The 25,401-nt window shown below is 39.4% G+C and overlaps 4 gene segments (V, D, J or C); all 4 read right to left on the bottom strand.

Moving 5' to 3' along the window:
* Window positions 1-4,444: 4,444 nt before the first annotated feature.
* On the bottom strand, window positions 4,445-4,892 carry LOC127186591 (Ig heavy chain V region 3-like). The segment is given in 2 exon segments: window positions 4,445-4,773; window positions 4,850-4,892. Coding segments are annotated over 2 exon segments (372 nt in total).
* Window positions 4,893-9,418: 4,526 nt separating this feature from the next.
* On the bottom strand, window positions 9,419-12,557 carry LOC127186568 (Ig heavy chain V region 3-like). The segment is given in 4 exon segments: window positions 9,419-9,792; window positions 11,388-11,456; window positions 11,818-11,889; window positions 12,527-12,557. Coding segments are annotated over 4 exon segments (546 nt in total).
* Window positions 12,558-17,110: 4,553 nt separating this feature from the next.
* On the bottom strand, window positions 17,111-17,766 carry LOC127186595 (Ig heavy chain V region 3-like). The segment is given in 2 exon segments: window positions 17,111-17,646; window positions 17,724-17,766. Coding segments are annotated over 2 exon segments (579 nt in total).
* Window positions 17,767-20,461: 2,695 nt separating this feature from the next.
* On the bottom strand, window positions 20,462-20,914 carry LOC127186592 (Ig heavy chain V region 108A-like). The segment is given in 2 exon segments: window positions 20,462-20,786; window positions 20,869-20,914. Coding segments are annotated over 2 exon segments (371 nt in total).
* Between the last annotated feature and the right edge of the window lie 4,487 nt (window positions 20,915-25,401).

The raw sequence follows: 25,401 nt of genomic DNA, 5'->3' as shown, positions 1-25,401 counted from the left end.
GCTGGGTTGTGAGACACTATTCCAGTTTTCAAAGCAACCACCAGTTGATTCACCCAGTGGTTGTACAAATTTACACTCCCAGCAGTAATGGAAAAGTGTTTCCTTTGATCTACGTCCTTGCCAGCATGAGCTGTCACTTGAGTTTTTTTTTTTTTTAACTCGGCCATTCCAATAGGCTTTAGATGGAATCTCACAGTGATCTTCATTTATGTTTCCCTGACAGCTAAGTATGTTCACCATCTTTTTATGCGCTTCTCAGACATTAGACACTCCTAAGTTGAGAATTCTCTATTTAACACTGTACCCCATTTTTAACTGACACTGAATTGCCATCCAGAGAGCATACACATGATGTACTTTGGCCACCTGCATATAAGTAACAGTTGTGCAGCATTCAATTCAGAGGCAAGGACTGGAAGATTATCCTGAATTGTTATCAATTCCTGCTTTCCAAGAGTAGGAGACTGGAGTGTTCCTTATAAACTCACTGGTATTTTGAACAACATTTATATTCAGCATAGATTTAGAAAATCTGGAGCACAGAATTGGCCTAGGGGATTCATGCCCCCACATTCCCATAGGATGGCATCCATATGAAGCACATGGCAATCAGGTTTCACAGAGTGAATAACTGTTGCAGAAACATGAAAATTTAGTATTCCTAGCTAAAAAAACTTCATATTGAATTCTTTCTTTGAGATTACCAAGTACTACAGGCTTCCATGCATCTTGTAATTCACCCCCTATTCAAAACCAAGTATTTCATATAAAAAGGAATACCACAATGTATGTAATGGACTGTGACAGTTGATGCTGCATCAGTGTTCTGCAAATGCTTGAGAACGTAGGGCATGTTACTGAGACTGGGAAAGAATGGAATTTGGGCCGAGAAGTATGTACATACAGTGAGGTGATAAATGAGTTCTAGAAAAAGACATAATATTTTAACCAACTTACAGTAATTATAGTTATGTTGCAGTGCTTTCTAAAATAAGTATATCTTCCAATCCAAGAGACTGGATCTACTACTGCAACACAAATCCACTCACTTATAGATGAATGAATTTTGAGAAAATAACCTATGTCACATAGTTGAATAAACACGTCTTCAATTAATGGTGTTGGTCGAACAGGATGTCTCAGTGTAGAAGAAGGCATATAGATGCAGGTTAATCAGATTGCACAAAAGCGAAGTCAAAGTGGATCAAAACATAAAAATAAAACCAGATACACTAAATCTATTAGATGAGAAAGTGGGGAAAAGCCTTGAACTCATTGGCACAGGAGACAACTTCCTGAACAGAACTACAACAGCTCAGACACTAAAATAAACAATTAATAAATGGACCTTATGAGATTGAAAAACTTCTGTAAGGCAAAGGACACTGTCAATAGGACAAAATGACAACCTACAGAGTAGGAAAAGATCTTTACCAATGCTACATCTGACAAAAAGCTAATATCCAAAATATATATAGAAAGTAAGAAATTAATCACCATCAAATAAAATCACCTAATTAAAAATAGGGTAAAGAGCTGAGTTGAGAATTGTCAACAGAGGAATCTCTAATTGCTGAGAAGCACTTAAAGAAATGCCCAATGTCCTTAGTCATCAGGGAAATCAAAATCAAAATGACTCTGAGATTCTATCTTACACCTGTCAGAATGTCTGAGATCAAAAACACAAGTGACTGCATATGATGGCATTCTGTGAAGAAAGGGGAACACTCCTCCATTGCTGACTGGATTACAAAATTGTACAACCACTTTAGAAATCAATCTGGCATTTCTCAGAACATTGTGAATTGTGCTACTGCAAGATTCAGCTACACCTCTCCTAGGCATATAACTGACCGATGCTCTACCAAACAACAAAGACATTTACTCAACTTTGTTCATAGCAGCTCTATTTGTAATAGTTAGACTATGGAAACAACCTAAATGTACCTCAATCAAACCATTGGTAAAGAAAATGTTGTACATTTACGCAATGAGATACTACTTGCCTATTAAAAACAATCATGAAATTTGCAGGCAACGAGGCTGAAGTAGAAAAGATCATGCTGAGTGAGGGTGGGACTAGGAGAGGGTGGAAATCAGGCTATAAATTGATTAATAAATTATTTAATAGAAAACAAAGAAATAACAATAGATTTTCTTTTCTCATAGAATATATCATATTTACAGTTCCCCTCCCTCTACTACTCCCAAGTGCTCCCTTCTAATCCTCCTGTATCCACTACCTTTCTATGTCTCATTAGAAAAGGACAGCCTTATAAAAGGTAAAAAAAAAAACTTAGAACAATAAGTACAATAAGCTAAAACAAAAATTATCACATTGTCCATGAAGTTGGACAAGGCAAATCAAGAAAAGACATCAGAATCAGAGACCCATTTGTTCATGCTCTCAGAGTCCTATGAAAATAATTTTGATGACAAGTAGTGAGATCCAATGGAGACATTATGCAGAAAGACAGACCTTGGAACGCATAACATTAAATGGGATGCATACATCAAATCCCACCCTTCAGAGCTCAGGGAAGTCCACAGAAAATGTAGTTGAAAGAGCCAGAAGGTGTGGAGGGCACTAGAAGAACAAGGCTGTCTAAGTCAACTGAGCAAAAGTCATGTGAACTCAGAGAAACAGAAGCAGCCAGCACAGGAAACAAACAAGTCTCAATCTGGCACTCTTCGTTTATATTAGAGCTTTCAGTTTCGTACCACACTTCTTATCCAGTTTTTCCATTGACTGACCTCTAGGTTGTTTCCAATTTTTGCTAATATCAATAGAGCAGCAATGAATATGAGGATCAAGCATCTCTAATGTAGTTTGGGTTTATGCTAAAGAGTAGTGTATTTGGATATAAAGACAGAACTGTTCCCAGCTTCCAGTGCAACAGTAAGACTGACTTCCAAAATGACTGCACACAGTGGGGAGCTTTGCTCTGTGAGTCATCTGAGTACTTGAAAATGACTTCTACATCATGTAACAGGAAATTCCTTGAATCAAGGACTGACACCACTGGACAGATGTCTCTCCAGTACGTTGGAGAGTCACATTCAGTTCAGAGACATGAAAGGGAAGATTTCTCTGCCTTCTGATCATGTCTTATCATCTAGCTGGAGGACACAGGAGGTTCTTTTATGAAGTCACCGGTATTTCAAAAAATAATTTCAAGTACAACATAGGTTTGAATGATCTCTACCATAGAAGTGACCAAGGACTTTCATGTTTACCACAACATAATCAGTGTATGAGATCTCATCCACACTAGGCAGAGGGCATTCATATTAGAGGAGGAAAGAATGTCTCCTACACGAACATGCAAAATTAATGTTCTGAGCTACAGAATCAAACCCTGAGATTACCAGCTAGCTACCACAGGTGTCTCTGTACTGAATGATATTCACCCATTTCCTCAAAATGAAATGTTCTATTAAAAAGCGTGACCTCTTTGTAACAAGGAGTATACCCAATGGATCCTAGAGACACTTGCTTAGTCATAGTCATTGCTGGTGTATTGACATTAGCAAAAACTGGAAACAGCTTAGAGGTCTGTTAGTGAAAAATGGATAAAAAATCTGGACTAAATTGAAAGCTGTAATATATAGGGAGAGGAACAAGGGGCAGAACTGTGTCTTTCCTGTGATGTCTGCTTCAGTTTCTCTGAGTTCACATGCCCTTTGCCCAGTGGACTGTGAGAGACGATGATGTGTCAGTGTGTGTCCATGTTCTGAAAAAGCCTGAGACTTTAGGTCAGTGCACCAAGATAGGGGTTGGAAATACACTGGAGAACAGAGACTTGTGCATAATCTCAAAACTATCTTCAATTAATATTTACATACATTGGATCAATATATTAGTTTTATGAAAATTGATCTAATGATTTGGTCAACATATGATAATTAAGTTTATAAGGCTGTACAGTATTCTATAAATATCTCTTACATTCGAGAAGACCAGAACTACTTCTGGAAAACACACTCAGAATTTAAAACACATATTCAGGTCACTTAAGACTATGAAAGAAGATTTTATTTAGTCATAGGTAATTTATGTGGATTTTAAAAGTGAAATTAATATTATAATTTATTCAAAGATATTCTGTCAAGAGTCTCAGTCTTGTGGAATCCAGAGATATTTTGTAACTATGCATTATCAAAGTTTTCCCTTTTGTATTGATTTATTAAGAAGTAAACTTGATAATGAAGGCAATCACTAGTTAACTGTGTCAAGTTGCACTGTAAAGTAGGGACAAATTCAATTATCATCACTTTATTCGCTGCTGTAATCATGAAAATTTAACAAAGTACATAAAGTAATGTGAGCAAGAGGAAGACAAATGGACACATGGGACAATTGTTCCTGAGCAAGTCTCCAGACGAATATTCTGTCTTCTCCATCTCAGGGCAGCTTCCTGATCCTCCAGGGTTTCTGACACACTCAGGATGTGGTTGCAACACTGTGTCTTGCACAGTAATAGACTGCAGAGTCCTCAGATGTCAGGCTGCTGAGCTCCATGTAGGCTGTGCTGGAAGATGTGTCTGCAGTCAGTGTGGCTTTGCCTCTGAACTTCTGATTGTAGCTAGTACCATCAAGTACAGGAATAATATCTCCAATCCACTCCAGGCCCTGTCCAGGGCTCTGCTTCACCCAATGCATAACAGAGCTGGTGAAGGTGTAGGCAGAAGCCTTGCAAGACAACTTCACTGAGGACCCAGGCCTCACCAGCTCAGCCCCAGACTGCTGCAGCTGGACCTGGGAGTGGACACCTGTGAGGAGAAAGACAGAGTGGATGACATTGTCATGTCTGTCCCACTTAAATGATTGAATTGGGGAACCCCTTACCAGTAGATGCTGCAAACAGGAAAAGAATCAAGCTCCATCCCATGGTGAGGGCCAGAGTGTTCAGTGACTGTGGAGAGGACACTGATCACATGTTTTTATTGTGTGAGGACATCCCTGTACATAACAACCATACACTCACAAAATTTGCATATTCATGACCAATGTACATCTTAAATAAGGAGTAGATCCAGCTGCAGAAGGAGACAGTACAGAACACAAGGATTAAGCAGCTGATGCTGAGGTTCAAGTGCTAATCCTCTCTGAGGAAATTTATCCCATATCCCTTCCCTGAGCCATGTATTTGCATCTACAGAAAGAATGAAATGGAGTGTAGTTGGGTGACTATGGGCATAGGAAGGACCTGGGAAGACTTCGGGGAGGGATTCAGAGCTCAGAATACATTGTATGGATTTCTTAATTGAACAAAATAAAAACTGAGTAAAATAAACAAGAAAATGTAAACCTGTGAAGTGTGCAACAAAGACTCTTCACTGTACTTTAGTATGGAAACTTCAAAGCAGGTGCAGGGCAGCTACTAAGTATTAGGAAGGAAGCCAGGGAGGATAGAGAGTCCTTTCCACATCTGTATCCTCTCTATCTGGGGGTTATTGACTCCATTTTGCCCCCTTCTGGTCATGAGGTAGGCTTGTAATGACATACACTGAAGTTTCCCTGTCTTCTTTGAGAAGTAACATATGAGAGTAATTTCAGTGCTCACAAAGCTTAGCTGCAGGAATTAATGGGGTTTTCCTCCAATAAATGCACACTTCTGATTTTGAGCACTTCTTATCCACCCTTTACTTTGTGCATTATTTTGTCCCACTCATCTGGGAAGGCCCTGTTTACATTGATCATAAACACCAGTGGTTCTTTTTGGAGCTAGACAATGTTTGGTGTTTCTGAACCACTTCAATATTCTTGAACCCCTTTACAGGGAGCATTGTATGTGATAGGTGGCTCATATCTCCTCCCTCTGATTCTCTCACAGACTGATCAAAAAAGGTAGCACTGGGAATTTTCCAGTTTTAATGACATGCAAACGTGTATTTTTTTTCAACAATATGGCTGCTGTTGTTTAACTATTCATGGCCCCCATAATTTGTATGTTTCAATGTATAGTCACAGAGAGGGGCACTATTGGGAAAGGAGGGCACTGTAGGAGTAGGTGTGGCCTTATTGGGGAAGTATGTCCCCCTGGGGGCAGGTTTTGAAGTTTCCTATGTTCAATCCATACCCATTGTGGGACACAGTCTCCTGCAGCTGCCTGAGATTTAAAGACATAGAACTCTTAGCTCCTCCTCCAGCACCATGTCTGCCTGTATGAGGCCATGATCTCTGCCATGATAATAAGGAACTACATTTCTAGATCTGTAAGCCAACCACAATTAAATGTTTCATTTCAAAGAGCTGTTGAAGGCCTAGTGACTCTTCACAGCAATGAAAGCCAAACTAGGATAAGGACCTTACCACGAGTTTGATGACAGTGACCAATAGCCTTAGCAATAGCCTTGCTGTTTGGGAGTTTGCATGTGGTCTTTTGGCCAGTAACTTGATTAATATAATCCATTCCCTGAAATGGAGGCTTCTTTCTGGTGAGGGAAGATGTCTGGTTGAATCTTTCTCTCCCCATGGTTTTTTTATTCCATTTTGATTTCTTTCATTTATCTATATATGTTTAAATGCTGCTACTGAACACCTAGGTAGTTTCCTCTTTCCAGTTGTTGCAAAAAAAATTTGCAATGTATATGCTGAGCAAATTTCCTTCTGGTGTGGTGGAGCTTCTTTCACTTATACACCCAAGAGTAGTAAACTTGGGTTGTGAGGCACAAATATTTCCAGGTTTCTAATCAACCACCAGTTTGATTTCCACAGTGGTTGTACAAATTTGCACTCCCAACAGAAATAGAAGAGTGTTTCCCTTGCTCCATGCCCTTCACAGTATGAGCTGTCAGTTGAGATTATTTTTTATCTTAGCCGTTCCAACAGGTGTAAGATGGCATCTCACAGTCCTCTTGATTTATGTTTCCCTGGTGACTAAGTATGTTAACCATCTCTTTATGTGATTCTCGGCTATTAGACATTCCTCAGTTGAGAATTCCCTGTTTAGCTCTGTACCCCAATTTTATTTTACACTGTATTGCCATCCACAGAGCATGTTTGAAATGGACATAGGTGCCCTGTATATATGTGCCAGTTGTGCAGAATTCAATTCAGAGGCTAGCACTGGAAGATTACCCCTGCATTCTGTTCAATCCTGGTTTCTAGGAGTAGGAGACTGGAGTATTCTTTATAAATTCACTGCTATTTCTGCCCACATTTTAAATTCAACATAGATTTGCAAAATCTAGAGCAAAGAATTGGCCTGGGGATTCATGTCTACACATTCCCATAGGATTGCACTCATTTGAAGCACATTACACTAAGATTTTCACAGATAGTAAATATCTGCTATAGGAACATGCAATATTAATGTTCTGAGCTAAATAGTCTTCATACTGAATTCTTTCCCTTGAGATTACCAACTACCACAGGTCTCCAAGCACATTGTAATTCACCCACTATGCAAAATCAAGTACTTGATAGAAAAAAAGGAGACCACCATGTATGCAATGGACTGTGAAAGTTGATGCTGAGTCAGTGTTCTGTATATGCTTGAGAGTATAGGGCATGTTACTGAGACTGGGAGGGAAGGGAATATGGGCCAAAAGTATGTACATACAGTGAGGTGATAAATGAGTTATATGAAAAGATATAACAATACTTTTAACCAACTTACAGGAATTACATTTCTGTGGCAATGCTTTCTAAGAGACCGGGTCTTCTGCTGGAACACACTGCCAGAGTTAACAACACACCTTCAGGTTACATGAGAACTGAGTAGATTAAATGAGTTTTTGTCCAATGAATAGTTGGTTATCTGGATTTTACAGGACATATTCATATTATTATTCCCACATATTCCAGCAAATGTTCTTCTCTCTCATAATCCAGAGATATTTTTACCATACATTGCTGGGAGCAATCACATGCTGGATTGTCAAAAGCAAACAAGTGAGCTTCCTGGAAGCAGCCCACTCCTTCTTGACTGATGAAGGGTGTGTCCCAGGTTTAAGCAGGATCACTTATTGTTGCTACCCTGTTTTTCCATGCTTGTTCCATATATCTGGCATATATATGCAGAGACCCTCACTGCCTAGAGAATAATAATGTTCCTCCATAGATGCTACTCTCTTTGTTGGTCAGATATTCTACAGAAGATTTTATAATTCCTGACAATGCTTTCTAATTGATTCAAATAACTTTAAACCCTCCTATAATATACCAAAAACTGTCAGGAGCTCTATGAACATCCATGTGAATTATAACAAGAAAACAAGATTGAAATAAATTAACGATCAAGCAGGGGGATTCATTCTAGGTTTATTCCAAGGATATGGTCCAGATGTACATCATGATAAGAAAGAGAATATGAATATAGTAAGAAAAACATGTTCATCTGTACAGGACAAGAGAGACACCTGTGTCTTGGAAAAAGCCTTGACATAAAAAAAATCTTTCTATGAACGCATAATATATACATGATATTAGGAAAAGGGAAAACTTCAGCTTTGAACTCATAATGAGCATATAGCAAATCTATTGCTTTACCTTGTAATGAACAAAATACATAGTTCGATATTAAGATCAATAGTCTACTGTAACTCCCTTCTTATGCAACAATTTTATCTATTTTAGAATGAGGTAATTACTTACATACATAGAAAATCTTTGTAGTAGATCATATAAATACCAAAGAGAGACATAAACACTTGTTACAACCATCGGCTTCATCTAAAAATGTGTCCGTCTGTCTATGTGTCTGATTGTCTGTATACACTGAGTGTTTGTTTATCTATCTGTATGTATATATTTATATACATGTTTATATGTGTATGTTCATGTATATGTGGATGAATTTTGTCTCTATAAGCTCCCTTGTTTTTGCTATTAATTGTATGTGTGCATGTGTGTATGAGGTTCATAAAGACATGCTTGCTTTGTCTGCCAAGGTATAAGTAGCAAGGCTACCAGCCTGAAAGAGGGAAGAGTTAGAGTACAGAGAGAAACACCAGCCACCAGCTTGCTATTCACTAGTGCTGTGATCTGCCCCAGTTTACCCTGTGTGCTGGAGCTGGTCTCTAGCATCTTGGCTAGAGAGACCTGATGAAGATATTTTTTTCTCTGCTACTCTGTCCACTGGGATGCTGCAGGGCTTTTAGGAGAAATCTGGGCTACCAATGTGACCCAATTTGGTTAGCCCTGTGAGCTGGAGCTGGTCTCTGTTAATACATCATGTTTTTTCCCTTTTGTATTGATTTGCTAAAGAAGAAACATGTCAATGGAGGTTATTACTGGTGAAGATGTTGAAAGGTCTGGTACTGTATGGGCATCCTAAATCAACATCACTTTACTCATAGGTGTCCTTTTACAATGTTGACAAGGGCACTAAAGTACTGTGATGAGGCAGAAAAATAAATGCTCAAAATGATTATTTTTGAGCAAGTCTCCAGTCTAATCTTCTCTTTCATTTCAGTCCCAGGGCAGCTTCTTGCTCCTCCAGGGTTTCTGACACACTCGGGATGTGGTTGCAACACTGTCTCTCGCACAGTAATAGACCGCGGTGTCCTCAGATGTCAGGCTGCTGAGCTCCATGTAGGCTGTGCTGGAGGATTTGTCTGCAGTGAGTGTGGCCTTGCCCTGTAACTTCTGATTGTAGTAAGTATTACCATTTCCAGGATAAATACCTCCAATCCACTCCAGCTGCTGTCCTGGCTTCTGCTTCACCCACTGCATATAGTAGTCAGTGAAGGTATAGCCAGAAGCCTTGCAAGACAACTTCACTGAGGACCCAGGTCTCCCAAGCTCAGCTCCAGACTGCTGCAGCTGGACCTGGGAGCGGACACCTGTGGGGGAAAAGTCAGAGTGGATGTCAATGTCACCTCAGTCCCCATCTCCTCCTCAGATTTTGACTTTGAGATCCCCTTACCTCTAATTACTGACAGGAGGAAGAGGACAAGCCAGCTCCATTCATCCTTAGGGACAGTGTCTTCACTGACTGTGGAGAGGACACTGATCAGATGTTTTTCCATGGTGTGAACATCCTTGTATTTACCACCATAGACTCAGATAATTTGCATATTTATGAGCATGGTACTATAGATAAGGCCTTAGTTCAGCTGTGGAGGAAAGAGGTACAAACACCTGGGTCAGACAGCAGGATGCTGAGGTTCAAATCCTAATTCACTAAGAAAATGCATCTCATTCCTGCCTTTCTTTCAAATGTATGCAATTAACATTTGGGGACAAGAATGACCTCACCGACTTATCTGTGGCTAAGTACTCTGCCAATCATTCTCAGCACTTTGGCCGTCATGAATGTCTGCTTCAGTCATTAAACACTGCACACTGAGAGCTGAGATCAGCACTAATCTACTTGGTATAAACATAAATATTTATAAGTCAGCTTGACAACATGACCATTAGCAGTAAAACTCGGGTCTCCTAGGCCCTATGTCATCTCTAGACATGGGCTTTTGATCATGTTTACTTGGGACAAACTCTTTCCTGTGGTTCAGGCTAAAAACCAGTTTAGAAAGAAGTTGCTCTCTCTATATAACATCCAGGCACTAATGGCACATCTTACCAGAAGACATGTTGTAAACTGCAATGCCTGGTACTACATGAGATCACAGGTGGCTTTGCTCTCCCTTCGAGCTACACAGCACCTTTCTGCACTAGAAAACCTAGCCAACAGGTAGAATTTACAGATCAGAACTTTTTTCTATATCCTACAAGGAAAGTCCTTATATAACAGTAGGAAGGCAGATGAAAGTAATATTAATGTTCAAGTTTGACCTCACTCATATGATGATAAGCAAGAGTACAAATGATAACACCGATGTCATGAAAGGCTGATCCTCTCTCACACTTGATGAGAGCGTAGACAAGTGTACTGACTTTGGAACCAGTTTGGATAACTCACCAAAGAATAATAAATAAAACTGTACTGTGCCCCAGCTACATCCCTCCAAAGCACATAGTCAAATGACTCAATGACTTATTATAGAAAAAAGTGAACTTCCATGTTTATTCACCGCACGTTATTCATGCTTTATTCACAGCAGATAGAGAATGAAATCATCCTAGGTTTCTAATCAAGAACAAATAGATGATGACCATGAAGGCCATTTTGGACATTGTGTGTACATTCAGTGTGGATCTGTCCTGAAATTTCTCTACATACTTCTGCCACTACTTGGGAGTATGCATCCAATCAATTCAATCCCATGACCAGGAATCTGCCTCACCCAGGTTCCCCATATAGAAAATGGAGAAGGTATCTGAGTCAAAACCTTTGCATGTAAACTTTCATGATGCTCCAGGAATCTCCAATCCTGCCACAGACTGCTGGAACCTAAGGGTGACACCTATAGAGGGGATGCCATGATCTCTTCAATCTCCGGCTCCCCCTTAGCCCTCCTCCTAAGAATGCACTTACCTGTAGCTGCTGCCACCAGGTATAGATGGTCCAACTTCAGACCAAGGTGAGAAACTGTGTGCTCAGAGACTGAGAAATGTTGGTACTAATGTTACACCGTTGGTTGTGTTGACATCCTTTATATGCAATCTCAGAATAATTCATGCAATCATGAGAAAGGCTGTTTCTTAGATGATGACATTTTCTCTTTTCTGATAAAACTGTTGGAGTTTTTATATGTTTGTCAGCAGCATTTTGAGGTTCTGGTATCTGAGGAAGTGCATTCAAGCCCCATCCTGGCACCTGTTCACACAGAGCTCTTCACACTGAGAATCCAGTCACCACATCCATGTTCCTTAATGTGATCCACACTTCAACTGTTCAAGAGACACATGAAGCTCCTTACAGTCACCCATATGTCTGATGCTGACAAGGTACACTGACTACCTACCACAATCAGACACATAGAGCTCTTCAATCCCACTGGGAATCCAGTCACCACATTCATGTTCCTTAATGTGTCCTTCAAGAGTTCAAGGACAACATCAATCTTGTAAAGGCCAACCATATTTTTGATGTTGAGAAGGTGTTGACAAGGCTACAGATGATGCCCCAATGTTACACAGAGTTTGGATGATTGGCCAGCAGCAAACTTAACTTGTCATTTTATTCCTTATCATTTTGGAAGCTGCTGCCCTACACTTTCAGTTCATTCAAGTAATTAAGGTTCATTCCTTCTCATGCCTTTGATGGAGTTGAAGACCAGATAAGTTAGTCTTATAATTGACCTTAGCTTTTTAGGGGTTAAGGTGTTTTTAGAGCTAGATAGAGCTTTTGAGTTGACAGAGATAAGTTATGATAGGTATTGATTCTCATTCAGAATTTTAGACTCACCAAGATAAGAAAGATGTTTTGTACATGGTTGCCAAGTAGAATTAGCCAAAACACCATGAATCTAACATTCATATGATCCTCGGTTCTTTCATGGTGCTTCTTATTGTGTAATTTTTCTATTTACATGTAATAATATAAATGTATATGCCAAAAAAACAAAATAGAAAACAAGACTATCCTGTTTCTCTTAGACACTTACACAGAGCTTTGGAGGCTGCTGTCCATCACAATCTAATTATCAAAAGGACTATGAACACCTCTTCTACCAGCCGCAAACTCTGAGACACTTTTCCCCATATTGCTTAGGGATCTGAGACTTCAATTTTATTAACAATTATTTATATGTATGGCATGAACTAGTATTCTATTCAGTCAACATGTGAATCTGATTTGGACATTGTTGATCTCAATATGGATGTTATTTAACAAATAACCTCTCCAGGGTTATAGTATGGAAAAGGTATGTGTCAACAATGCCATGGTATCTGAACTTGATGTTGGCAATGAAACCCACAGAAGCTGCTGGAAGACACTCATTGAACAACTTCTTTATCTACTTCAGCTGTTCCTTTACTTATTAGAGAAGTGGTGAATATACAGTGCCCCCTGCTGGTCCCAATAACTCACTTGTATAATTTCTCACAGAAAGAATGTTTACTTATATCTCTTCTTGGCAATATGCCTAAGACTAAGACAAATACTTCTCAAAATATTCTGTAAAATAGAAATGGAAGGAACATTGCCAAACTCATAATTTGAGGCTGCAGTCACCCTGAAATTTAAGCAACAAAATACTCAACAGAAAATATAATTTCAGACCAATTTCAGTTATGAACATTGATGCAAAAGTACTCAATAAAACACTCACAAACTGATTTCAAGACTACATCAAAACATCTTCCACTATGATCAGCTAGACTTCTTAGTGATGCATGAATGCTTCAGCTTATGAATATTCATCAATATAACATACCATTTAAATAAACTGAAAGAAAAACCCACGATCATTTCATTTAAAACATAAAAAGGATTTGAAAAATTCCACATTCCTTCCTGTTAAAAGTCTTGGAGAGGTCAGGGATACAAGGCAAATACCTATAAACAATAAAGTCAGTACACAGCAAGCCCATAGCCAACACCAATTTACATGGAGAGAAACTTAATTTAATTCCACTAAAATCACAGTCAAGAAAATACTGCCTACTCTCTTCTTATCTATTCATTATAATTACTTAAATTTCTAGTTAGAGCAATAAGACAACTAAAGGAAGACAGGAAAGGAAGAAGTCAAAGTATCGATATCCACAGTTCAGAAACTCAAGTATAACGCAAACTGGCAAGGATGGAGAGCAGGGGGAACTCTCCTCCATTGCTGGTGGGGGTGCAAATTTGTACAATCCCTTTGAAAATCAATTTGTCAGCTTTTCATAAAATGTGGGATAGTTCTACCTCAAGACACAGCTATACCACTCTAGGATATAGACCTGAAAGATGCTTCCACATACAACAAAGACATTTGTTCAACTATGTTCATAGCATCTTTATTCGTAATAGCCAGAATCTGAAAAAAACCCATATGTCCCTCATATGAAGAATGGATGAAGAAACTGTGGCATTTTTACACAGTGTTTTACCATTAAGCAATTAAAAACAAGGAGATTATGAAATTTGTAGGCAAATAGGTGGAAGTAGAAAAGATTATGTTGAGTGAGGTAAACCAAACTCAGAATGACACACATGGTGTGTACTCACTTCTAAGTGAATATTAGCCATAAAGTACAGGATAACTATGCTACACTCCACAGATCCAAAGAAGCTAAGTAACAAGGAGGTCCCAAGAAGATGCTTGAATCTCACACAGAAGGGGAAATAAAATAAGTATCTGCAGTTGATGGAGGGAGAGAACTGGGTTGGGGTAGTAATAAGGTGGGGAACTTCAATGGGGATCAGATGTGGGGAGAGGACACCAAAATGGCTCAGAGCAAGAACAGAAATCATGAGGTGGGCATTTCTGGCATAGGGGAAGCTCCCAGGAGACTATGCGGTTGACCCTAGCTGTGAATCTTAGCAGTGGACATATGGAGCCTGAAGTAGCCACCTCCCATACCCAGGTGGGACTTCTAGTGAGGAGGGGACTTAAAGCCACAAATAAAACTTTGACTCTCAATTTTTCCTGCATACAAAAAGTATATGGATCAAGATGGAGTGGATATGGAGGGCATGATCATCCATTGACTTGGGAAACTAGAAACCATTTCATGTAATAGAGCCAACCCCTCTCACTATTAGTGATACTCTGCTATGACTGCAGACAGAAGCCTAGCATTCATGCCTCCTAAGAGACTTTATCTAGAAGCTCTAAACATAGCAAAACAGTAGGAAATGCTCAGTTATTCGTGTGGAAGAGTGGGAAGGATGACTGAGTCAGCCAGGTGTTTAAGAAGACATACAGAATAAACTAACCTGGGCCCATGGCAGCTCACAGAGACTGAATCACCATTTAAAGAACAGAAAAGGGCTGGACATATGCCCCCTGCACATGTGTACCATATTTTATATTGTTCTTGATGTGGGTCCCCAAACAATTAGAGCAGGGGCTGTCTCTGACTCTGTTCCCTGCTGGGACCGCCTTACCTAGCCCTAGAGGCAGAAGATGCACTTAATCCTGCCATGAGTTGGAGTGCAGGGATGGATTGGTAGTCGTGGGGAGGGAGGAAAGGTGGCTAGAAGTGGGCTTTAATCAGGATGTATTGTGATTTATTAATTAATGGAAATATAAGGAAATAAAAGATGATTTTCTTTTCTCATACAATATATCATAGTTACAGGTTCCCCTCCCCCTACTACTCCTTGTTGCTCCCTCCCACTCCCATCTGGATCCACTGCCTTTCTGCCTTTCATAAGAACTTCCTTCTGAGAGGCAAAAATAAACTTAGAAAAATAAAAATAATACGCTAAAACAAAAACCATCAAATTGTCCAATAATTTGGACAAGGAAAATCAAGGAAAGTAAAAAGCCCGAAGAGGAGAAACAAGAATCAAAGACCCATTTGTTCATACACTCAGAGTCCCAAGAAAATGAATTTTATGACAATTAATGTGATCCAATCCAGCGATTATGCAGAAAGAGAGACCTTGGAACACACAGCTTCAAATGCGATTCCTCCATCAAATCCACCCCTCTGAGCTCAGGGGAACACACGGATAATGTAGTTGAAAAAGCCAGAGGAAATGAAGGACACCTGGAGAACAATGCCCTCTAAATCAATGGTCCAAAGGTCATGTGAACTCACAAAAACTGAAGCACCAAGCACAGAACAAACACAAGCTTTCAACTAGTCCTGTCCATTTATATTAAACCTTTCAGATTATTTATCCATTTTGTAACAGACTTCTAACCTGTTTCCAATTTTGACTAATATCAATAGAGCAGCAAAGAGTATGATGGACCAAGTGTCTCTAGGATCCTTTGTATCTGTGCTCAGAAGTGGTAGAGCCAGACATCGGGGTAGATCTATTGCCAGTTTTGAGTGCAACAGCCACTCTGATCTCCATATTGCCTGCATACAGTGGGGAGCTTTGCTCTGTGAGGTGTCTGGGCACTTCAAAATGGCTTGTACAGCATGTAACAGGCAACTCTTTGAATCAAGGACTGACAACCACTGGACAGATATCTCTACAGTAGATTGGAGAGTCACATTCAATTCAGAGGCCCAAAATTCAAGTTGGAGGAGATGGGAGGGTCTTTTATAAAGTCACTGGCATTTCAAACAGTATTTTAACTTCAACATAGGTTTGAATGGTCTCTAACATGGAATTGTACAAGGACTTTCATGTTTACCACAACATAATCAGTGTATGAGATCTCATCCACACTAAGCAGATGGCATTCATATTATGAGAGGAAATAATGTATTCTACAGGAACATGTAAAATTAATGTTCAGAGCTACAGAGAAATCTTCCTGAATCAAACTTTAAGATTACCAGCTACCACAGGTGTCTCTGTATGGAGTAATAGTCACCTATTTCCTCAAAATGGAATATTCTATAAAAAAGTGTAAACCTCTATATAACAAGGAATATACCAAATGGATCCTAGAGACACTTGCTCAGTCATAGTAATTGCTGGTGTATTGATATTAGCAAAAATTGGAAATGGTTTAGAGGTCTGTCAGTGGAAAAATGGATTTAAAAATGTGGTACTAAACTGAAAGCTGCACTATATGTGGAGAGGACCAGATGCAGACCTGTATGTTTCCTATGCTGGCTGCTTCAGTTTCTCTAAGTTCACATGCCCTTTGCCCAGTGGACTGTGAGAGACGATGATGTGTCAGTGTGTGTCCATGTTCTGTAAAATCCTGAGACTGTAGGTCAGTGCACCAAAACCTGGGAGGAAGTAAATTTGAAAACAGAAAATTGTGCATCATCTCAAACCTATCTTCAATTACTATCTACATACATTGGTTGGGGCAATAAATCAGTTTTATTAAAATTGATTTAGTAACTTTTGATCAGCTTATGAATTACGTATATGAGGTGGTACAATATTCTATAAACATCTCTTACATCTAGGAGACCAGAACTACTTCTCGTAAAACATGGCCAAAGTGTAAAGCACACATTCAGGTTACTTAAAGAAATGAAAAAAGTTTTTGTTTAGACATATGTAATATTTGTGGATTTTAAAAGTAAAAGCATGTTATACTTTATTCAAAGAAACTCCATTGAAAGTTTCAATCTCGTGGAATCCAGAGATATTTTGTAACTATGCCTTATCAAAGTTTTTCCCTTTGCTTGGATTTATTAAGAAAGAAATTTGATAATAGAGGCAGTCACTTGTGAAGAGTGTCAAGGTGCACTGGGGACAAATTCAATGATTATCACTTTACGCACTGCTATAGTCTTGAAAAGTTTACAAAGGTCATATGGTAATGTGAGGAGAAGGAAAACAAATGGACACAGAGCAATTATTTCTGAGCAAGTTTCCAGGCTAATCTTCACTGTCATTTCAGTCCCAGGGCAGTTTCCTGCTCCTCTATGGTTTCTGACACTATCAGGATGTGGTTGTGACACTGTGTCTCTCGCACAGTAATAGACCGCAGTGTCCTCAGAGGCCAGGCTGCTGAGCTCCATGTAGGCTGTGCTGGAGGATTTGTCTGCAGTCAGTGTGGCCTTGCCCTGGAACTTCTGATTGTAGACAGTATCACCATCTTCAGGATCAATCAACCCAATCCACTCCAGTCCCTGGCCTGGCCTCTGTTTCACCCAGCTCATAACATAATCAATAAAGGTATATCCAGAAGCCTTGCATGACAACTTCACTGAGGCCCCAGGCCTCACCAGCTCAGCCCCAGACTGCTGCGGCTGGACCTGGGAGTGGACTACTGTGGAGAGAAAGGCACAGTGGATGGCATTGTCATCTCATTCCCACTTAAATATTTGAATTGGGGAATCCCCTTACCAGTAGATGCTGCAACCAGGAAAAGAATCAAGCTCCATCCCATGGTGAGGGCCACAGTGTTTAGTGACTGTGGAGAAAGCACTGCTCACATGTTTTTATGGTGTTGAGACATCCCTGTATGTAACAATCATAGACCTACAAAATTTGCATATTCATGACCAATGTACATCTTAAATAAGGAATAGATCCAGCTGCAGAAGGAGGCAGTACAGAACACGTAGATTAGGCAGCTGATGCTGAGGTTCAAATGCTAATCTTCTCTGAGGAAATTCATCCCATGTCCCTTCCCTGAGCCCTGTGCAGGTGCTGTGGATGTAACATCAACTCCTAACCTCTCAGTGTATTTCTGGCTTGATGCAGTTGCTTCACTCTGGGACAAAGTTATCTGATTTATTTATAGAAAGAGGTTGTGATATTGACAGTGACTGGAAATCTCCAAACCTGCTAAGTTATGAGAATTCACAGCATCTTTCATATTCATACAATGTACACAGGCCTTTAGAGTAGGTTGTATATAAAAAACTGATCAAAATGACCCAAAAGGAACATACATCAGAAATATTAGAACATCAGCAGCAGTGTCTGCAATAACTAAATTATGGAAATAAAATACATGTCTGTCATGAGATGATTGCATAAGGATTATACACTTATATATGCACCACTACATACCAATGTATACAATGAACTGTGACAGTTGATGCTGCATCAGTGTTCTGTAAATGCTTGAGAACGTAGGGCATGTTACTGACACTTAGAGGGAAGGAAGGAAATATGGGCCAAAGGTATGTACATACAGTGAGGTGAGAAATGAGTTCAATGATATTATTTAATAATACTTTTGACCAAATTATAAGAATTAGTCTTCTGTGGCAATGATTTCTAATATAAGTATATCATATAATCCAAGAGAGAGGAACTTCTGTAGGAAGACAAAGCCAGAATTAACAACACACCCTCAGGTTATGCCAGAATTGAGATGATTAGATGAGTGTTTGTTTGACCACAGTTTGGTGATTTGCATTTTCCAGACCATATTCATATTATTATGATTCCCAGTTATTCCATAAAAAGTTCTTTGCTCTCGTAATCCAGAGATATTTTTATCATGTACTGCTGGGAGCATTCACATGCTGTATTGGGCAAAAGCAAACACATGAACTTCCTGGAGACAGCCCACTGCTTCATGCAGTGTGTCCCTGGCTGAGGCAGGATCACTTATTGTTGCTATACTGCCTTTCCATACTTATTCCATATATCTGGCATGGTATAGAATCTTACTGCCTAAAGGATAATCATATCACCAATAGTTGTTACTCTCTGTGTTGGGTAGATTTTCTACAGATATTATATAATTTCTGATAATGGCTTCTAATTGATTCAAATAAGATTAAATCCTCCTACAATACAGTGAAAACTCTTAGGAGCTCTATGAACCTCCATGTGAATTACACCAGGAAGGAAAACAAGATTGAAATAACTGAATAATCAAGGAAATACATTCATTTTAGGTTTAGTCCAAGGATATGGCCCAGGTTTATACAGTGATAAATGATAATATGAATATAGAAACAAAGAATAAGTGGTTATCTACACATGACAAGAGAGACACCTGTGTCCTACAAAAACCCTGACATGAAAATATACATAAGGTACATGTGAATTTAGAAAAAGATAAAACTTCTACTTTGAACTTATAATGAGCATACAGTAAAACTACTGCCTTAAACTTGTGATAAACAAAGTATCTTGTTAGATAGTAGGATCAATAGTCCTAATGTAACTCCTTTTTTATGTAAAGATTCTATCTATTTTGAATGAGATAATTTTTACATACATAGACAGCTTTTGTATCCAATCATATAAAACCCAAGAGAGAATTAGACAGAATTAGTTGAAGCCAACTTCTTCATCCAAAAATGTGTCTGTCTGTTTATATGTCTGGCTCTCAGTATATATTTTCTTTAACATATATATATATATATCTGATATATATATACTCTCTATGTTTATGCATATGTGCATGAATGGTGTCCTTGTGAGCTCTCGTGTTTTTTCTATTGATTGCATGTGTGCATGTATGTGTGTGAGGTTCACAAAAATCTGCTTCCTTTGTCTGCCCAGGTGTAAATAGCAAGGTCACAGGCCTGGAACTTTCAAAGTTAAAGTGTAAATAGCAAAGATACCAGCCTACAAGATTAAGAGTTAAAGTATATAGGAAAATACCAGCCACCAGCTGACCAATCAGCAGTGCTGCAACCTACCTCAGTTTACCCTGTGTGCTGGACTTGCTCAATAGCAACCAGGCTAGAGAGACCTGAGGAAGATAAGTTTCATCACAACTAGAAAATCACCTGGACTGTTGCAGAGCCTCTAGCAGAAATGTGGGCCACTGCTACAACCGGCTTTGGTTTGCCCTGTGAGCTGGAGCTGGTGTGTATTTATGCATCATCATGGTTTTCACTTTTTATTGTTTTCTTAAGTAAGAAATATGTTTATAGAAGTTGTCACTGGTGAAGATGTTGAAAGGTCTAGTATACTGTAGGAGCAACCTAAAGCAACATCACTTTATTCATAGATGTCCTTTTACAAAATTGACAAAAACACTATAAGACTGTGAAACGGAAGCAGAAAAATGAATGCTCAAAATGATAATTTACGAGCAATTCTCTAGGCTAATGTCCTCTGTCTTCTCAGGCCTGGGGCTGCTTCCTGCACCTCCAGAATTTCTGACACTCTCAGGATGTGGTTGCAGCACTGTGTCTTGCACAGTAATAGACAGCAGAGTCCTCAGATGTCAGGCTGCTGAGCTCCATGTAGGCTGTGCTGGAGGATGTGTCTGCGGTCAGTGTGGCCTTTCCCTTGAACTTCTGATTGTAGCCAGTACCACCACTTGAAGGATTATTCCATCCAATCCATTCCATGCCTTGTCCAGGACTCTGCTTCACCCAGTGCATATAGTAGTCAGTGAAGGTGTAGCCAGAAGCCTTGCAGGACAACTTCACTGAGGACCCAGGCTCAGCTCAGCCCCAGACTGCTGCAGCTGAACCTCGGAGTGGACACCTATGGAGAGAAAGGCAGAGTGGATGTTACTGTTAACTCAGTCCTTGTTTCCTCTTCAGATTTGGACTGGTGAGCCTTTTACCTGTAGTCACAGAAAATATGAAGAGGATGATCCAGCTCCATTCCATCCTTAGGGATAGCGTGTTCACTGAATGTGGAGACAACACTGACCAGAGGTTGCCTTGGGGGTGTGGAATCCTTGTATTTACCACCATAGACTCAAGTAATTTGCATATTCATGACATGGTCCTTCTTAGATAAACCCATTTTCCAGCAAAGAAAGAAGGAGGTACAAACACCTGGGTCAGGCAGCAGGATGCTGAGGTTCAAGTCCTAATCCTCTGAGGAAATGCATTCCATACTCTCTGCCTTTTTTTTAGATATATACATTTAACATTTGTGTGAGAAGGTGAAACCACTGATTCTTCTGTGAGTGAGTACACTACCAATAATTCTCAGCATTTTGACCCATGATTAATGTCTCCATCACTCACTACACACTGCACACTTAGATCTGAGGGATGCGCTAATCGATGTTATAAACATAAATATTTGTGAAGCAGTTAGACACCATGATAATGAATACTCTGGTCTACTAGGGACTGTGTCATCTATAACCATGAAGTTTTGATCATGTTTACCTAGGTCAAACTCTTTCCTAAGGTTCAGGCCAAAAGGACAATTTGAAAGAAGTCGGTTGCTATGTAACAAGCAGGCACTAATGGGTACATCTTACCTGAAGGCTGATGTAGACTGTGAGGCCTGGGACTGCATGAGATCACTGACGTCTTTACTCTTCCTTCAAGTTACACAGCACCTTCCAGCATAGGAAACCTGGCCAATAGGGAGGATTTATAGCAGGTAGTTTTTTTCTGTGTCCTACAAGCAAAGTCCTTATCTAACAGCTGAAAGGCAGATGAAAGGAATTTTCATATTCTAATTTGACCTCAGTCATATGATGATAAGCAAGAATACAAATAATGACATGGATGTCATGAAAGGCTGATCCTCTCTCACCCTTGATGAGAGTGGAGACAGGTGTACTGACTATGGAATCAGTTTGGAGAATTCACCAAAGAATAATAAATAAAACTATTCTGTATCCCATCTATGTCCCTCCAGAGCACATAGTCAAACTACTGTACAACTTATTTTAGAGACACATGAACTTCCATATTTCTTCACAGCATGTTACACATGCTTTACTCACAGCAGCTAGAGAGTGGACTGATCCTAGATTTCAAACAAAGGACAAATCGATAAGGACACTGTAGGCTGTGTTGGACATTATGAGTGCATCCACTGTGAATCTGTCTGAAATTTCTCTACTGAGTTTGTTCTGCCAGTGTTTGGGTTATCCATCCAGTCAATTAAATCCCATGGACAAGCTTCTGACCCACACACCATCCATATACAGGAAGTAGGGAAGCTATGTGAGTGAAAATCTTGGCAGGTGGACTTTCATTAAGCTCCAGAACTCCTCAGTCCATACCAAGACTCCAGCAGCCTAACCTAGGAGTGACACCTATAGAAAGGATGCCATGATCTATTCTGTCTCTGGTCCCCTTAGCCCTCCTCCTAGGAATGCACTTTCCTGTAGCTGCTGTCACCAAGTAGAGATGATCCAACTTCACACTAAAGTGAGAACCAGTGTGCTCAGAGACTGTGGAAAAGTGCGTACTAATGTGGTATTGTTGGCTGTGAGGACATGGGTGTATTTACAACTACAAACTAATTTATGAAATCAAAAGGAAATATATGTCTTAGATGAAGACGAGAATTTTTTTATAAGATAGAACTTATAGAGTTTTTCTGATAGTTAAATGCATGGTGAGGTTCTAGTATCTGAGAAAATGCACTCAAGCAACATCCTAGCACCCACCCACTCAGAGCTCATCAATTGCACTAACAGTCCATTCCCCATGTCCATGTTCATATATGGGAGCCACACGTCAAGTTTTCAAGAGACACCTGAAGCTCTTCAGTGTCAACCATATTTCTGATGATGACAAGATGCATTGCCCATCCTACCCCATCCAGACACATAGAGCTCTTCCATCCCATTGAGGAACCAGTTACCATATCCATGTTCCTTAATGTTAACCACACTTCAAGTGTCCAAGAATGACATGAATCTCCCCATGGTCAACCACATTTGCAATGCTGAGAAGGTACAATGTCCATCCTGTTTCTATCAGACACTTACTCAGAGTTTTGGACGCTGCTGTAAAGCACAATCCAAAGATCACCAAGTCTATGAACACCTCTTATAACAGTAACAAACTCTGGGACATTTTTCCCCATTTTGCTTAGGATTCTGAGGCTCCAATAACCTCTCCTGGGTTGTAGCTTGGAAATAGTATGTGTCAAAAACACATGGTCTCTGAACATAATGATGTTGGCAATGAAATCCACAGAGACCTGCTGGAATACACTCAGTGAAAAACTTCCTTATCTGCTTCAGCTGCTCTTTATTAGCATATTGGTGGATCTACAGTGCCCCCTGCTGGTCCTCATAACTCATTTGTGTAACTTCTCACACAGGGATAACTTGCTTACTTCTCTTCTTTGCAATGTAGCTATTGATTTTGAGAAGATATTCCAACAATGGAACGTGAGCTGTGCCTCAAACAATGTGTCCATGAAACACAGTTCTTTCTCTAGGGGCTGTTAGATCTTGCAATAGAAGTGACCACTGATGACGTTGTGAGTTAACAGACTAAAACCTAGATATAGACAGGAGCTATAAGCTGTCTACAAGGTAGTTTTCCCGCCACTGAAGCTGTACTTGAGACAGAAACTTCAAAACACCACAAAGAGGAACAAATGTGGCACCTACAGATCAGTTCCAATCTACAGAAAATATTTGCCCGTCTGAGAAGTAACTAGAATTAAGAAAAATTTGAGCTGTGATTCACTCTGCTTAATAATTCAGCATATGTATAACAGGTGGGCTTTATGGTTGTGTGTAAAGACTTAGCAGGGGTGGTGTTTTCCTTTTTCCATGTATCTCTAAATATAAGAAATATTGAGTGGGTCCTGAGGCAACTCTCTTCTCTCTGGGTCTAGCTCCCCCAAGCTAAGCATTCCCTTATTCATGGAAGGTCATGACTAATGATTTTCAGAGTCTTGGATATATTTGCTAAGGCTTTGAGAATGACAGCTTTAGGGCACATAAATGAGCACAAAAAATTCTACCAGAGAAATTCTACAACTGATACAAACCTTCAGAGACACAGCTAGATTCAAAATTAACCTTAAAAATATAGTAGACCTCCTATACCCAAATCCCAAAGGGCTGAGAAAAATAGAGAAACAGCACCCTTCACAGTAGAAACAAATGATACTTCCACACTTCTGAGGAATGCCTCATATTTTTCTATAACGACTTTGCAACTACACACTCCACCAGCACCCCATAAATCTAAACCTTTGTCAGCTACAAGCTGACATCATTTTATTGATATTGGGAGTTCTGCATGGTTTAAAATAAAAACCTCAAGAAATTTTGATTTTCATCTCTGTGGTGATTAAGAATGTTTCTTCAAGCATTTCTTAGTCATTCATACTTTATCTTTTGAGATTTCCCTTAGATCCATATTTCATTTTTTATTTTCATTGTTTTCTTCACCTCAATTTTCTTTAGATTATTTATGGATTTTATTTTTAGATCTATCAAATTTTAGTTGGTTTAAATATTTATATTTAATTCTGATGCCTACTGCTTTATATAAATTATGATATCCTTTGCCATACAAAAGCTTGCCAATTTCATGAGGTCATTTCTTGAACTGCTACTTATTGTTCTTACTGCCTGTGCTTTTGGTATTCTGTCCAGAAAGTCTTTTCTGGTGCCAGCAAGTTCAAGACAATTCCTTTCTTTTTCTTATGTCACATTCAATGTATTTGACCTTGTATTAAGCTAATTGACGCATTTCAAATTGAGTTTTGTTCATGGAGATGAGAATGAATTCATTTGTATTCTACTACATGTAACCATTCTTTCTGGATGAGATCACTTGTTGAAGATGCTATCTTTTCTCCAGTGTGTATGACTAATTTATTTATCAAAAGTCAAGCCGTCTGTAGATGCATGGGCATATGCCTGTATCCTCAAGATGATTCCATTGATTAGTGTGTCTGTTTCTTCCCAATTCTGTGCTGTTTTCACTATTGTAGCTCTTTATCACAACTTCAGATGGGGCATGGTCATACATACAATAGATCTTATTAGAGAATGCTTTACTAACTACACCTGTGTTGTTCTAAATAGCTGTCACCAAGAGTCACCTTACACACTTAACAGTGTTAAGCTTTTCCTAATAGGTAACAGAGAAGTTAAAGGTATACCAGGACTTCATGTAGCTGTGACCCTGCAATGCCTCATTGAACTGCCTGGAAGAGGCATGATCTTCAGGGAAGAGCATAATGTCTGCTCGGTGCTGGTGAACAAACATTTCCATCTCAGGTTGGACGATTATTTTCCCTCCAAAAGGCCTGGTTAGCATAGACTTTGGGTATTTTGGAGACAGCTCTCCTTTATCTGATATCTACTCTGTGTGGTTTAATCTCTATCATGAAAATCTACTAATAAATCTCTTATACCACAAATCTA

This window comes from Acomys russatus, unplaced genomic scaffold (assembly GCF_903995435.1).
Source record: "Acomys russatus unplaced genomic scaffold, mAcoRus1.1, whole genome shotgun sequence".
Taxonomy (NCBI): Eukaryota; Metazoa; Chordata; class Mammalia; order Rodentia; family Muridae; genus Acomys; species Acomys russatus.
The sequence above is the reverse complement of the archived record's forward strand: the minus strand, read 5'-3'. Positions and strand labels throughout refer to the sequence as shown.